Raw genomic sequence first — 15,584 nt, forward strand, 5'->3', positions numbered from 1 at the left:
CTGCTGCAACCATGTTACACCAGCAAAGTTGCTTGATTATTACGCTGAAATGTGAGTATAATTACACATTGAGCTGAAAAATAGCAACAGCTTAGTACAATAGCTTACTACATGATGTAACTACAAAAAAGTCAAGCTTTAAATGGAAAAATTATCAAAACTTATTGAGCAAGATGCTAATGGTCTAATTTGATTCAATGATTTATGCTAAGCTAAGCTAAAAGTGATGAAAAACAATAAAAAATTATGAAAATGATTAAAAATGGTACAAATCAACTGTTTAACTCTACACTTTTTTTTACAAAAGTATTCTCGCCTATACAAGTTTTAGAAACAACAAATAATAACTTGACTTCTAGTTGATCATTTGGTATCAAAAGTGGCTAATATGAAAGGCAAAGGCCTCTAGATTACGCTAGATAACTCTAGATTACCAAGATAAAATATGATCAAGCCTTGATTTTTAATTCAGGACTCCCAGAGTTCTTCAATATTCTTTGAATTCATCTTCAATGCCTCCTCCTTCATCTTAGCCCAGATATACTTAATAATGTTCATGTCTGGTGACTGGGCTGGCCAATCCTGGAGCACCTTCTTTGCTTTCAGGAACTTTTATGTGGAGGCTAAAGTAAGAGGAGCGCTATCCTGCTGGAGAATTTGCCCTCTCCTGCGGTTTGTAATTTAATGGGCAGCACAAATGTCTTGATACCTCAGGCTGTTGATGTTGCCATCCACTCTGCAGATCTTCCGAAAGCCCCCATACTGAATGTAACCCCAAACCATGATTTTTCCTTCAGCAAATTTGACTGATTTTTATGAGAATCTTGGGTCCATGTGGGTTCCAATAGGTCTTCTGCAGTATTTGTGATGATCGGGATGCAGTTCTCTCCTTCTGCCACTTTCCAAATGATTTACTAGAAGTCAAGTAATTAATTTTTTGCTCTTACAACTGGGATCGATGACAAGTCTTTTGTCAGGTTGTGTAGAGATTTTTTTTTAAGTTGAAATTTTCTTTCCTCATCTTTGAGTGTTGAGTTGAATATTCTGGTCAAAGAAATCTCTTACACAACAAGTTGCACAATGGAAGATTTAATGTAAAATTCCTCAAGAGCCACACCTAGAAGAGATTACGTGTCAACAATGGTCATGCATATATCAGGCATGTTTAGAACGATGTGTCTATCCAGATGAATAATGATTGTTGTTCACGGAGAGCCACAGAGCACCAGCAGGATCTTCTCGTAATCTCCTTTTGTTTCACTCTGCAGAAGGCAAACACAGAAGCCACTTTTTAATTCATTTTTGCAGCTTTAGAGGAATATAAGAATGTGAAGCTTCCTTTAAAAGCTTTTCACCCATTATGAGTTTCAGAGACTGACCTGAATGGCCTCCTGAAGGGTTTTGCCGTACATCCTCTTGTACTCCTGCATGATTTTCAGCAGGTCGATTTCTGAACGGCTCACAATGATTCTGATCAGTGTGTCATTGTTGGTTCCAAAACCCTATAAAGCAAGGCCATATTACAGATGTGTATATTCATAAAGCACGCTGTAAAAATGATCTGTTAATTAACAGTTTCCGTATTTTGTCACAAGTCACAAGTGTTTTCCATTATTTACTGTAGTGAATTGCATTATGGGATGTTGATCTCTGCTCTGTCGACTTTTGAAACTTTAAAACTTCAACCCTATTATTTAACGAAGTGACTTTTATTGATTTTTTTCGGCGTTTGAGATAATATAATGTGTAATAAATAATATATAGAGAAATAAGTCTGTAAAATACAAGGGCGTAGAATTGGCATGGACGGAGGGGAAATGTCCCCACCAATCCCTAAAATGTCCCTACCAATATTTAATCAACCCTGAGAAACCTACACGTGCACAAGGTCAAGTTTGCTACGACTTTACCGTAATACTATTAACCAAATTGCGTCACACACCTCTCTAAATTTCTCTACATTCATAACTCCTCAAAGCCTGACTGCGGTATAATCATAAATAATGAATGAATAAATATATATATAAATTAATTAATAAATGAATAAATAATTGAATGAATGAATAAATTTATAAATGAATGAATGAATGAATGAATGAATGAATATATGAATGAATAAATAAAATGAATGAATGAATATATAAATGAGTGAGTGAATGAATATATATATATATATATATATATATATATATATATATATATATACACACAAATGAATGAATAAATGAATGATTGAATGAATAAATAAATGAATTAATAAATGAATGATTGAATGAATATATAAATGAATGAATGAATGAATGAATAAATGAATGATTGAATGAATGTATAAATGAATGAATGAACATATAAATGAATGAATAAATGAATGAATAAATGAATATATAAATGAATGAATAAATGAATGATTGAATGAATATATAAATGAATGAATGTACAAATGAATGAATGATTGAATGAATATATCATTGAATGAATGAATATATGAATGAATGAATATATAAATGAATGAATGAATGAATGAATGAATGAATGAATGAATGAATGAATGAATGAATGAATGAATATGAATGAATGAATGAATGAACCCTTTGCAACTTTACCTTCATAGCATGTTGGAGCTTTTCTGCAAAGTAGGCAGGTTTATTCCAAGCAACCTTCACTAAAACATAAGAGAGAGATTACACTGTTGGGAATGCAGTTTATACATGTTTTACATTTATTCACTCTTGGATCTGATGCGATCCATTTTGGACATGTGAATGAAAACACACTGAACATGCATAGCTGGAAGAACAGGCCTGTCTTGCTAACAGGTTTTAGGAAGCCTCTTTTATTCAGATGGACAGTGAAGCGTTTGTCTAGTTTCTGTTTTTAACACCCACATGGATACAGTACACAGAAACAAAGAAAAGAAAACGTGTACAGTATATTTACCCAGCGTCATCATGCAGTCTTCAAAGTCTCCACTTAGCTCGCTCTGCAGATCTTTAGCCAAACCATCTTTACTAAATTGCCCATAATATTGGAAAACTGTGGATTTTCAATAACACTGTTAACTCCTCAGTAAACATTAGCTGGGCTTCACCGCTTTATCACACTGAAAGTCAAATATCCTACTTTTGCACAGCTGAGCTTCACTCCTGTTTGTGAGGATGTCAATCAGAACTGAGCAAACTGTACCGATCCGATTCTTTCCTGCCTCAAACAGAGCCTGAAACAACACGAGAACGTATTTCATTCATGCGTTTTAATGTACAATCCTTACTTGATAACAGTCTACAATAAATGACTGTGATTGGCCAGGTATTGAGAAGTCAGATATTTAGCAAATTGCAACAAACTATGCTAAGTTCATGTTGTTTAATTGTTACACACCAACACAACTGCTATATATGGGTGATTCTATAATTGTAGTCACATTTCGCATCTCTAACTTTATATTATTTGTTTTCAGCAACAAAGATTTTAATGAAGAAGTTTTGAATAATGACACAACGTAAATCAAGTTATATATATATTTTTCAAACAATGTTTTTACGTGTATTTAGGGACATTTTGTCTGGAAAACATGAACTTAAAGGCTATACAAAAAATAGATTATATAAGGGGCACTCCAGCAATGGAAATACCATAAGAACACAGCTTCTTAAAAGTTTTTTGAACAGAATGGATGTAAATTAATTGATGAATGAATGAACACTGTTAAAAAAACAAGGCATACAGCATTGTTAAACACAGCCTGAATGAATTTTGACTAGATTGAGCATCATAAGTTCATAAGTAAAGATGAAAATACACAAAGGTCCCTTTTAGACATATATATGTCGTTGATCCCAGTAGTAAATGTAGAATGATCACAAATACTGGGGAAAACCTATTGGAACCAACATGGACCCAAGATTCTCACAAAAATCAGCCAAGCTTGGTGAAGGAAAAATCATGGTTTGGGGTTACATTCAGTGTAGGGCGTGTGAGAGGTCTGCAGAGTGGATGGCAACATCAACAGCCTGAGGTATCAAGACATTTGTGCTGCCCATTACATTACAAACCACAGGAGAAGGCAAATTCTTCAGCAGAATAGCGCTCCTTCTCTTACTTCAGCCTCCACATCAAAGTTCCTGAAAGCAAAGAAGGTCAAGGTGCTCCAGGATTGGCCAGCCCAGTCACCAGACATGAACATTATTAAGCATGTCTGGGCTAAGATGAGCGAGGAGGCATTGAAGATGAATTCAAAGAATCTTGATGAAGGGACTCTGGGAGTCCTGAATTAAAAATCAAGGCATGATCATATTTTATTTTGGTCAAATAAGCATAATTAGAGGCCTTTGCCTTTCATATCAGCCACTTCTGAGACCAAATGATCAACTAGAAGTCAAGTTATTTATTGTTGCTCCTAAAACTTGCATAGGAGACAAGTTTTGTGTCAGGTAGTGTAGATTTATATGTAGTCGAGGTTAAATATTAAAAAATAGATATATAAAAATAAATAAAAAGTAAAATGTCTTTACCTTTGCATCACTCTTAGCCAGTCCATCATCAATTTTACGATCTTCACTTCTGGTAGCCTGAGGAAACATTAATATGTAATTGTTTATGCAATTCATATAATAATCACCTATATGCAATACTCATACAAATTAAATTCACCGCCAATATTGCACTTTTTTACCTTGCAAAGGGAAAGCAGGACATTTTCAAGATTTCCACTAACATCATGTTTAATATCTTCCTCCAGCGTCTCTCTATAGACTGCACAACATAAAAGCGGTCAGATTTATTTTGTTGCATTATTAACTAAGACTTTTAGCTCAATAAACTACTAATTAGCTGCTTAATAGTAAGTAAGGTAGTTGGGTTTAGGTATTGGGTAGGATTGGGGAAGTAAAATAAGATCACTGAATAAGTGCTGATGAACAGTTCATGTCTTAATAATAGGCAGTTAATAAGCCATTAGTAAATGATGTGAATTATTACTTAAACTAAAGTGTTACTGAAAAAGTAAAGCAGCTTACACATTCAGTAAATCTGCTTTGGTATGTAGTATTTATGTGATTTTTGCTACCTTCTTTGAAACTATTCTTCAGCGCCGTGATCTCCTTGTTTGTCCTTGTCCCCAGAATTTCACTCAGGACATTCTCTTTTGTCCCAAGACCCTGAGTATCAATTAAGTATGCATGTAAGTACATTTGTTTATAAAAGGAACATTCAATCATTCATTTTCTTGTCGGCTTAGTCCCTTTATTAATCCGGGGTCGCCACAGCGGAATGAACCGCCAACTTATCCAGCATGTTTTCACGCAGCGGATGCCCTTCCAGCCGCAACCCATCTCTGGGAAATATAAAAGGAATAGTTCACCCAAAAATAAAAACCTGATCCAAACGTGTTTAAGTTTTTTTTGTTCCTTCTGTTGAACACAAAAGAAAATATTTTGAAGAATGTTTGACACTGGTATATATTGATTTACATAGTGCCCTTTTTCCCTATTAAGGATGTCAATGGCTACTGGTTTCCAGCATTTCCCAGCATTTTTTTTTTTGGGACAGCTTTTTTAAACAGAAAAATAAACTCATAAAGTGAAACCTAAATGGTGGGAAGATTTTCATTTTTGGGTGAACTGTTGTTTTAAGTCTTTAGATAATATCTTTTCAAATGCTTGAGTAAGTTGTACCTTCATGGCTCTTCTCATCTCAAAGGCATCATATTCAGAGGGTGTCATCAGCAAGGCCAGGACCACATCCTCAAGATGTGACTTAAGAGCCTTTTTCAGTTCATCTGCCAGAAGCTGAATCACCAAGATATAAAAGGTTACTCACATAAGTAAACCATTTGGAATAGAAAATAATGTAGACTTAATTTACGGCTAATAAATGAAACTAAATTCTTAAAATATATTTCTGACTATGTTTGTCAGAACATGCCATTTTGAAATAGTGCTTTAACCTCTTAAGGCCCAAGGTGTTTTTTTACATGCATTTTTTATTTCTCTTTGCTATTTGGGCTTATTGGAACCTAATTAGAATAAAAACCTAAGTATCATCTTTTGATATGATGTACTTTTAGAGAAACATAATGTCCATATATGTGGACTCGTGGTCCGAATTTACATAAAACACTTTTTCCTGACTGTTTTGTAATGCATATTTAACATAGAATTTTTTTGAACATGTTTTGACTATCAGAGAGTAAAAACAATTTTTTCCCCCTATTTTAGACTGTTAAAAATAGTGTTTGGGACATTTTATATCCTAAAAATTTGAAAGGGATGGTTCACCCAAATAAATAATCATAATAATAAATTGTCATCATTTACTCACCCTTGCCTTGTTCCAAAGTTTTTTTTTTTACAGTTGGACACAAAAGAAAATATTTTAAAGAATGTTGGAAAACATAATAAGATCAACAAGAGTCAATGTCAAAATATCTACTTTTATGTTCAACAGAACAAATAAAGCTCAAACAAGTTAAGGGTGAGTAAATGACGGCATTATTTTATTTTTGAGTGAACCTTTCTTTGTGCCCAGTTATAAGAAAAACAGACACAATTTTTGACATTATTTAAGCCTCAATACACATCTGGTGAATCAGTAATTGCATTCAAGCAAATGTTGAGTATTTACATATTGGAATGGATCAATTGGAATTGTTATATTTACTGTAGTACTATTTGTTTACTGTATAACTTTCTTTATGGACATGTCAAAAATATGCTTACTTTTCCTGCACTCTGCTGATAAGCTGCTTTGATCTGCTGTCTTTGTGCATTGCTCCTCTTTGCTAGCACCTCTATAATAGCAGCTTCATCCACACCTTCAATGAGAGGAAAATAGAAACAGCTGTTTTTGATCTCATAAACAATGGGGCAGAAATTTGGCAAAATGAAACAAGGGCAATACAGCTAGAAGCAGAGGTAACATTTTATCTTAAGTTGTCCTTGTTACGCATTGAATGTAATTGCAGAGTTAAAGTGAAAAAAATAGGTTATGCATGGTTATATACAGCTACCCCTCTTTCTATCCCTAACCATGCAACTGTTAACAGGTTCATGTAATTAATTAGTATTACTCTGTATTAAATATGTAGTTACACTGTAACATAAGGATCAGCAGTGCTTTGAGCAAGCCTTTTGCCTTTGGTCCCATAGAATAGTAGACATATAGTTGCAATGTATGTGTTATTTCACCCAAAAATTTAAATTAGCCAATTATTTACTCACCCTTAATGTTTTAAGACTTCCTTCTTTCAGTAGAATCCAATCTGAGTTGAGGAAGAAAACAAAAACAGCTCAAGCTCTACAATGGCGATGGGTAGGTGTTTTAAAATAAAGCTCATCCATCCATAAAAAAAAGTCCCTTATACGGCTGTGGAGTGAGAATAAACATGTTCTTTAGCAAATTTATGCTTTTGTAAAAAAAATATCCATATTTACAACTGCATAAACAGTTTTGTGTAACTTCCACAAGAGACTGCTTTCTTCTTCTTTTGAGGTACACTAAGCGCCACCAGCTGGACAGGAGCATGTGTTGTGCACAGAATTGCCAAGTCCTGGGGAATCGGGCTACTGTTAAACACTGGTTGCTTTTTTTATTTATTCCACAATGTTTGGTGTATTGCATCCATTTTATTTACATGGTTACATTAAAATACTTTACCAAATATATGTTCTACCAATATTAAAAACTGTATCAGAATGTTAACATTTACTAAAAATAAACAAGCACACTTTTGTGAGGTCCAGAGGCACTTTTTTTGTTTTGTGGCTGTTTTAGTTTTAAAGAATGGCAGTACTCTCTGGGTTTGTTGTTAAGATGAATACGAAAACAGACTAGTTTGTTATTACTAAAATACATAAATCTTAAGAGCAGAGTGTGAAGATTTAATTAGCAGAGTTTACTGAAATGATAATGAAATGAAAAATGATTCAAAGACTATTCCTTGCATTTACTAAAAATTAAGCTGAGTGGTTGTAAATTTATTTGAATTTCAACAAACATATCAAGTTGAACATTACTAAATGTAAATATAATTTCTTTGTTTAAATTCAGCTCATTTAAATTGTTTGCAACAATTTTTAAGAAATTATTTTTTTCAGTGAGTAGCACAGTTTTGCTTAAAAATCTGGCAACGCATGCAATATTATGGGTGGCATATTAAATGTCATAAAAGGTTACATTGTTGGTGCTCATCTTGCCGGCGCATCTGTGACTGTGACCAAGACAGGAAGTCTTTGTGATGTATCAAGAGCTATGGTACTGTATCTAGGGTAAGGGCAGCAGATCACCAAGAAGGATGAACCAGGAATAACTGTGGATGCAATAGGAAACTCTCTAAAGGGCGTGCTAACCTAGGTTGTATCCAAAAAGCTGCCCAGCTCACTGCAGAAATAAACGTGCTCTCCATTTTTTCTTTTTTCATCAAAACTGTTTGAGCTCCACAGGATCATTATACATGGCCTTTGGTCATTCTTGCCAATGCCAAACATTGTTTTCAATGGTGTAAGCAGTAAAGATCTCGGGCCATGGACAATGTGAAACATGTATTGTTCTCTGGTGATGTCTTTCCCACATCCAAGAGAGTCACAGTGTGGAGAAGTCCCAAAGAAGTGTACCACACACACTGTTGCATGCCCAGGTTTAAGCATGGGGGTGGATCAGTGATGGTTTGGGCTGCAATATCATGGCTTTCCCTAGGCCCATTACTTGTGCTAGATGGGCTAGTCACTACCAAGGACTATCAAAACCTTCTAGAGGACCATGTGTACCCAATAGTTGAAACATTGTATCCTGAAGGTGGTCGGTTGTATCAGGATGATAATGCACTAATACAGACACCAAGACTGGAGACAGAGTGATTTGATGAACATGAAAGTGAAGTTGAACATCTTCCATGGCCTGCACAGTCACAAGACCTAAAAATTATTGAGCACTTTGGGGTGTTTTGGAGGAGTGATTCAGGAAATGTTTCCCTCCACCAGCAACACATAGTGACCTGGCCACTATTCTGCAAGCACAACAGCTCAAAATCAAATTCAGTTGATGAATTACAGTTTAAGTCACTTTTCTAAAAGAGACCAAAAGGTTGCTGCTTGGCTTAGTTGAGAAAATCTTGCAACTTTAGTTGTGGAAGTGCTGTTGAGATGAATGTATAACCATGGCGAAAAACACAGTTAAAAGCGATAAACGATAAAAGCTTTTAGCTAATATCGAGTTCCTCCAACATCTTTCACAAATCCTTGATTTGTACTTTTCTATTTCTACTTTTTGACACGACACATACATTCTTTACACTCTTGTCCAGCTGGTGGTGCTAAATGCATCTCTAAATAAGAAGATGAACAAGGCACAGAAGCAGTGTTTCACAGATTTACACAAAACTGTTTATAAAGTTTAAAATACAGACAGTTTCAACCCAGGCTCGATCTGAAAACGTACCCCTATGTACATTTCTGGAGAGCGCCCAATATGTCCCAGGAGCTATGTTTTTGTTTTCGCAAATCCACCAGAGGCCACTGTGTATGCTTTTTGAGATCTCTGATTACTCTCAAGGGTGCCTTTCGCACCTGCTGTTCTTATGTAAATCCACCAGAGGCTGCTGTCGACTGACTGACTGACCAATCGACTGACCCACTCTCCGCTTTTCTTAAATCCAACCATTACTGTTTTCAAAAGCACCAATTGACCTGCTCACCCCCTTCCCTAAACCCAACCCACAATTTAAAAAAAGCAATCCAGAAAAAGAAAAGCCCTCACCAGATTTTTACCACATTTTCATATTTTATCTTTTTTTTTGCCATTTTCTTGTTTATAATATTTTATTTTTTTGATTACCTGCTTTCTGGAACCACTTTACACCGGACTCAAACCCTGTCGTTATGGTCAACTTCTCTCTGTGTCTCAAAACTACAACATACACGGCGAGCTACCGGACAAACTGGTAACAGCGGGAAAGCTGTCCGTATGGAGGTAAGTGGTCAGCAGGTAAGCGTGAAAAGGGAACATCATCATAACGCCCCATAGCTTTCATTTTAAAAATTAATTGCAGTCATACGTAGTTCTGGCTACATAATTTGCAATCTCCAGAAATGTATATAGGGCTACGTTTTCAGAATGAGCCTATGTTGGATATTTTTGTGAGGCACTTTTAGTATGGGTGCAGGCGCTTAATTAGAGTTTTTTTGGACTGAAAGACAACAGATTAGATTCAACTGAAAGAAGAAGCCATATGTCTTAAAGCAGTGGTTCTCAAAGTGGTGGTCGGGACCCCCAGAGGGGTCGCGGGACAATGACTAGGGGTCGCTTGGTGATTTCCAAAGCTCAAATAAATTTTATTAAACTATTTGAATAACCATATATTATTCATAACTCACAGAAGATAGCTAATAGTTACGTTAAAGAAACATACAAATAAAAATCAGCCATCAGCATTTTATTTATATATTAAAATGTAAATAAATTAATAAATGACTATAAAAACATGATATGGTTTATTTATAATGTTGAATTTTTGTGTTGTCAATATGCTCCTGTTTATATATGACTATAGTTGTGTGTGGAAAGTTTGTATATTTACAGTATGACTACCTTGAAAAATGTGGATCGCGAGTCACTGACATTGTTATTTCAATGGTCACGGGCTGAAAACTTTGGGAACCCCTGCCATAAAGGACACCTTAAATCATGGATTAAGATGTGTTTTCGATTTGCAATTTCTTTAAACGTTTTTTTCTGATTCCTAAACCCCCTGTTTAAAGATGATGAGAATGTTTAACTTTGTATTTACCACGGTATCTCTGTTTTACCTTTGGTCTCAATGGCTTTCTTTAATTTTTCAGCATCATTCTGCGCATTAAAGTTTGGATCAGCCTTCACTGTGCCAAAGTATCCTGTCTCAGCAGAAGCGCCTTTATAACCCTGAGATAAAACATAAAGCAACACATACTGTAGGAACAAATACTACCACCTAAAGGAGAATGACCTGTTTATACTTTTGAAGGAGCATAGCGAATGAGATGTAATTTATTACCTTGTCATCAGTAACATGCTGGAACAATTTCTGGAAAAAAGACATCTTGCGAACTTTGGATAAGCTATCAAAATTGCATAGAATAAAAGTTATGACCAGTATTGCAAAGAAATGTCAATATACGGTAATCTAGCAGGTCATGCAAATTCTATCAGTGCTTTGTTATGAACATAGCTTCATTAAAAACATGTCAATATTAAGAGAAGCAGAAGAGTGCAAGCAGTGAAATGCATTTATGCAAACTCACCTGCTCGTTCAGGAAATTTGTGAGAATTAGGAACAGATATGCCTCCTTTTTATCCCTAGCACACACCCAGAAAAAAAAAAAATGTTGCATGGAGGGGTTAGAGCGGGTTGTTCTGGTTGTACCTGTCTATAAGACTTACTCTGCTTGGCTACTCTATAGCTAATACAAAAATAAAATAAAACAAATTAAATGCAATAACTTACACCCCCTTTAAACGCCTATTATGCTCCTTTTTACAAGATGTAAAAATAATAATACGTAATAATAAGTCTCTGGTGTCACTAGAGCAGGGATTACCAAACTTGTTCCTGGAGGTCCAGTGTCCTGCAGATTTTAACACACCTGAACAAGCTAATCAAAGTTTTAGGTATACTTAAAACACCCAGGTGTGTTGAGGCAATTTGGAGCTAAACCCTGCAGGGCACCAAACCTCCAGGAATAAGGTTGGTGACCTCTGCTCTGGAGTGTGTATATGAAGTTTCATCTCAAAATACCAAACTCTTTAAAAATGCCCCTGTAAGATTTTGATCCAAATTGTGCTGTCGCTTTAAATTCAAATCAGACTGGTGCACTTTTTAAAAGCTACAAATGCCTATGCATCAGATTCAACTTAGAACTAATATCTCTGTGAACAAGGTCATCTATGGAGAAATAAATTAAAGTAATAAGTGAAAAGGTTGCAAACACATGAGACATTCTTCCAGAAACATACATTATTTGTCCGTGAAATAGAAACACATACATTAAATAAGAAGTATTTTATCCCAAGAATGTCTGCAATGGCCTGATGGTTGATTTCTGTGAGTTGTTCTGTAAAGGAATATGTCATTCATTTGGTAAAAACACTTTTCAAATTTACAAACCCTGTCATTGTCTTCGTCCTCACTCAATTTAACCTACAGCTTTAATAGTTTTGCTATGCTAAAAACTGTTAAGAAAAAAAAACATTCTGAAATAGCAAGTTTAGGCTGTTATCATTACCATCAATTAAAAACATTAAAAACATGAAACTATAAATAAATTCTACACATAAATTTCATTCACATTTCTGTCAGTCCTGTCATATTTGCTTAAATTCAACATAAAATGCAAGCGATACACTTTTGAGGTTATGGGCTCTGTTTTATTGATAGGCGCAAAGTCTAAAGCGCAGGGCAAAAGCATAAGAGCTTGTCCGAATCCACTTTTGCTATTTTAAGGACGGAAAAAACACTTTCTGTGGGTCTGAAAATATCAACACATCAGGGCAAACACCTCTTGCGTTTTATTGTGCCGGGCAGTGTTGGGCAGTAGCGTCGCTACTATTGACGGTACTCGCTTAACTACATTTATCAGTAGCGTGGCTGTAGCGTCACTACTTTCAAAATCAAATAGCTTTTCAGTAGCGAAGCTATTTTATTAGTCAAGTAGCGCAGTAGCATCCACACAAGCTACATTTACCGATCGCGGATCAATAAGTTACGGCACCGACATTCAGAGCTGTGAGGTCGGTGTCTAGCTGATGAAAGTAAATCCATATGATGGCGAGAATGACGAGTTCTTCTTCCTGTTTTACAGTGTTCGACAATTAAGTTTTTGGTGCTTTATTGCCACCTCTGGTGAAACCTGATTCCTGTGGATGGTTGAATCCTTATGACCAAACCTCGAGAAGTACATGTTACGATGCAATAACTTAATTTCTCATGCTGTGCTCAAAAAATAAAAAATTCTTTAGTATATAAAGAACTTTAGTATGTACTTTACATACACATATATATCGGTGTGTGTGTGTGTGTGTGGATATATATATATATATATATATATATATATATATATATATATATATATATATATATATATATATATATATATATATATATACAGTATATATACACACAGTATATATATATATATATATACACAGTATATATACACAGTATATATATATATATATATATATATATACATATATACACACACACACACAGTATATATATATATATATATATATATATATATATATATATATATATACACAGTATATATATATATATATATATATATATATATATATATATATATATATATATATATATATATATATATATATATATACACACACACTATAATGCTTATTCAAAAATATTTCTCTTTACTATACATTACTTTAGTATTTTAAATGTGTAACACCTGGTTTTATTGGATTTTTTGTTTTAGCTGTTATATACTAGGCTATAATGTGTTTCTGTTTAGTACAGCATATTATTTACAGCAAATAACTGATAACTGAACTATTATGCATTATATGTTTCATTAACAGTATTATTGATCACTAAGATTTGATTGACTTGGATTTAAATTGCTTCCATTTAAAAGATGAAAATTGTAAAAAATAGCTTAGATGTAGCTAAGCTACATTTGCCATGTTGCTAATAGCTTAGCTCACTACATTTTTCAAGTGCCCAACACTGGTGCCGGATGTATGATAGGGCCCTATGAATCAAAGGACGTGACAGCATTTGACGGACTAGCTGACAGTGATCAGGGGTGCGTTATATCCTTGAATTAAATGACTTTACGGTTGTTTTGCCTACTGTATGATTTTTTTTTTAGAAGGACAAGCAGGTCAGGCTTTGTCAAAGACTTTATAAGAGAAAATGTACCTTTCCGGTCGAATGTCCCCTATACTTTAATAAACAATGGCTTATTCCTATTCCTAATAACTTAAACAATCATTTCAAACTCAGAATGTAGAATTTGGACACATGTCCAATACCTTAATAGTCATGAATCACAATGTGCAATTTTAATATTTTCAGTTATAAGTATCCCATTCATTCAACGGTAAACCGGAACTAAAAATACACTGCGTTGCTGAAAGGCGAGCTTGCAGGTTTTAAGGTGACTACAGACTTGAGATTAGAGGAACCATTAAGTCCACACTGGAGTCTAAGTAAGCGTTTATGCCTGTGCTCTGTGTGATATAGTAGATCAGCCAATCAATCAATCAAGGGATTTGGGTGTCACCCAGTGGCTACTTTGGGTATAGCATCTAAACAAAATCCTAGAGCAGGGGTGTCAAACTCAGTTCCAAAAGGGCCGCAGCTCTGCACAGTTTAGTTCCAACCCTAATTAAACACACCTGATCAAACTAATTGAGTCCTTCAGGCTTGTTTGAAACCCACAGGTAAGTGTGTTGGAGCAGGGTTGGAACTAAACTGTGCAGGGCTTCGGCCCACCAGGAATTGAGTTTGACACCCCTGCTCTAGGATTTCGTTTAGATGCTATACCCAAAGTAGCCACTGGGTGACACCCAAATCCCTTGATTGATTGATTGATTGGCTGATCTACTATATCACACAGAGCACAGGCATAAACGCTTACTTAGACTCCAGTGTGGACTTAATGGTTCCTCTAATCTCAAGTCTGTAGTCACCCTAAAAACTGCAAGCTCAATTTCCAGCAAACAAGGTAAAAATGCATAATGACACACTGAGTGACTTACAATGCCCAGACTGTGTCTCCACTGCTAAAGAGCATCCCTTCTGGACAACTTCCCGTTGTCCATACAAAGATGGACTCACAGCCAGGTAATCATATTTATTTTAGTTATATCTCTTAACCTTCCTTCCCCCTTGAAATGATTTTTCTTCACGTCTGGTCACCTGTAATGCTTTTTGGGTGGAGCTATCAGTCCATTAGGGCATGTCTTGTTCCTGCACTGCCTTCATCCATTCATCAATGTTCCTTCATTTTGATAGCAATGCCCATCTTCCACTGATCCAATTGGTTCCCAAAGAATGAGATCATCCAAGACCGTACATATTTTTCTCATTTCAGGATGTAAGTCACAATATGTAGACAAAAGCAAGTCAATTTTAACTTCCATTTCATGACAACTTTTAACATATATACATATTAATTTGTTTTGAGAACACTTTATTGAATGTCAAGTGTCACTAAAAGAAAATACATTTAAAGGGATGGACTAGAGTGTATTTGTAAGGCTTGGTTGTGTATATGGGGTGCAATGCAATGTGTGTTCATGCTTCACTTGTAGATATCACATTATTTTTTCATATATCTTACTTTGATTATAAACCGCTACTCAGCTAACAGAAAAGACTGTCATATTTCTTTCCTCTAAAAGGTCCTCCCTCAAGAGGCTCTGATTGGTCAGCTAGCATAATGAGCTGTGATTCGCAGATCAGCTCAACATCACCAGGAAGCGTCTCTGTCATAATATTGCAGTGCCTCTAGCCACGCCCCTTCGATCCATGTGCTGTATGTGCATAACCTGAAGGGTTCATGACATCATTAACCCGGATGTATTTT

At 35.2% G+C, this 15,584-nt stretch overlaps 1 protein-coding gene across 11 annotated transcripts; it reads right to left on the reverse strand.

Moving 5' to 3' along the window:
- Positions 1 to 1,073: 1,073 nt before the first annotated feature.
- Positions 1,074 to 14,134, reverse strand: anxa1d (annexin A1d). 11 transcript variants are annotated; one of them, XM_073950357.1, is made up of 15 exons: positions 14,026 to 14,119; positions 11,271 to 11,325; positions 11,024 to 11,076; positions 10,800 to 10,911; positions 7,218 to 7,258; positions 6,717 to 6,811; positions 5,673 to 5,786; positions 5,066 to 5,156; positions 4,673 to 4,752; positions 4,512 to 4,568; positions 3,121 to 3,214; positions 2,938 to 3,033; positions 2,604 to 2,662; positions 1,380 to 1,502; positions 1,074 to 1,262 (listed from the first exon to the last, which is right to left on the reverse strand). In XM_073950357.1, exons 7-15 carry the CDS (start codon positions 5,718 to 5,720, stop codon positions 1,206 to 1,208), a joined length of 705 nt encoding a protein of 234 aa, XP_073806458.1. In that variant the 5' UTR covers positions 5,721 to 5,786; positions 6,717 to 6,811; positions 7,218 to 7,258; positions 10,800 to 10,911; positions 11,024 to 11,076; positions 11,271 to 11,325; positions 14,026 to 14,119; the 3' UTR covers positions 1,074 to 1,205.
- Between the last annotated feature and the right edge of the window lie 1,450 nt (positions 14,135 to 15,584).

This window comes from Danio rerio, chromosome 5, assembly GCF_049306965.1.
Source record: "Danio rerio strain Tuebingen ecotype United States chromosome 5, GRCz12tu, whole genome shotgun sequence".
In the NCBI taxonomy this organism is placed as follows: Eukaryota; Metazoa; Chordata; class Actinopteri; order Cypriniformes; family Danionidae; genus Danio; species Danio rerio.

Coding starts and splice junctions, on each gene's coding strand:
- anxa1d (XM_073950352.1), bottom strand. CDS start 11,068: ATGTCTTTTTTCCAGAAATTGTTCCAGCATGTTACTGATGACAAG. Junction 6,812..10,799: donor GAAAGCCATTGAGACCAAAG/GTAAAACAGAGA, acceptor CTCTCATTGAAG/GTGTGGATGAAGCTGCTATT. Junction 3,034..3,120: donor TGAAGCTCAGCTGTGCAAAA/GTAGGATATTTG, acceptor GAAAATCCACAG/TTTTCCAATATTATGGGCAA.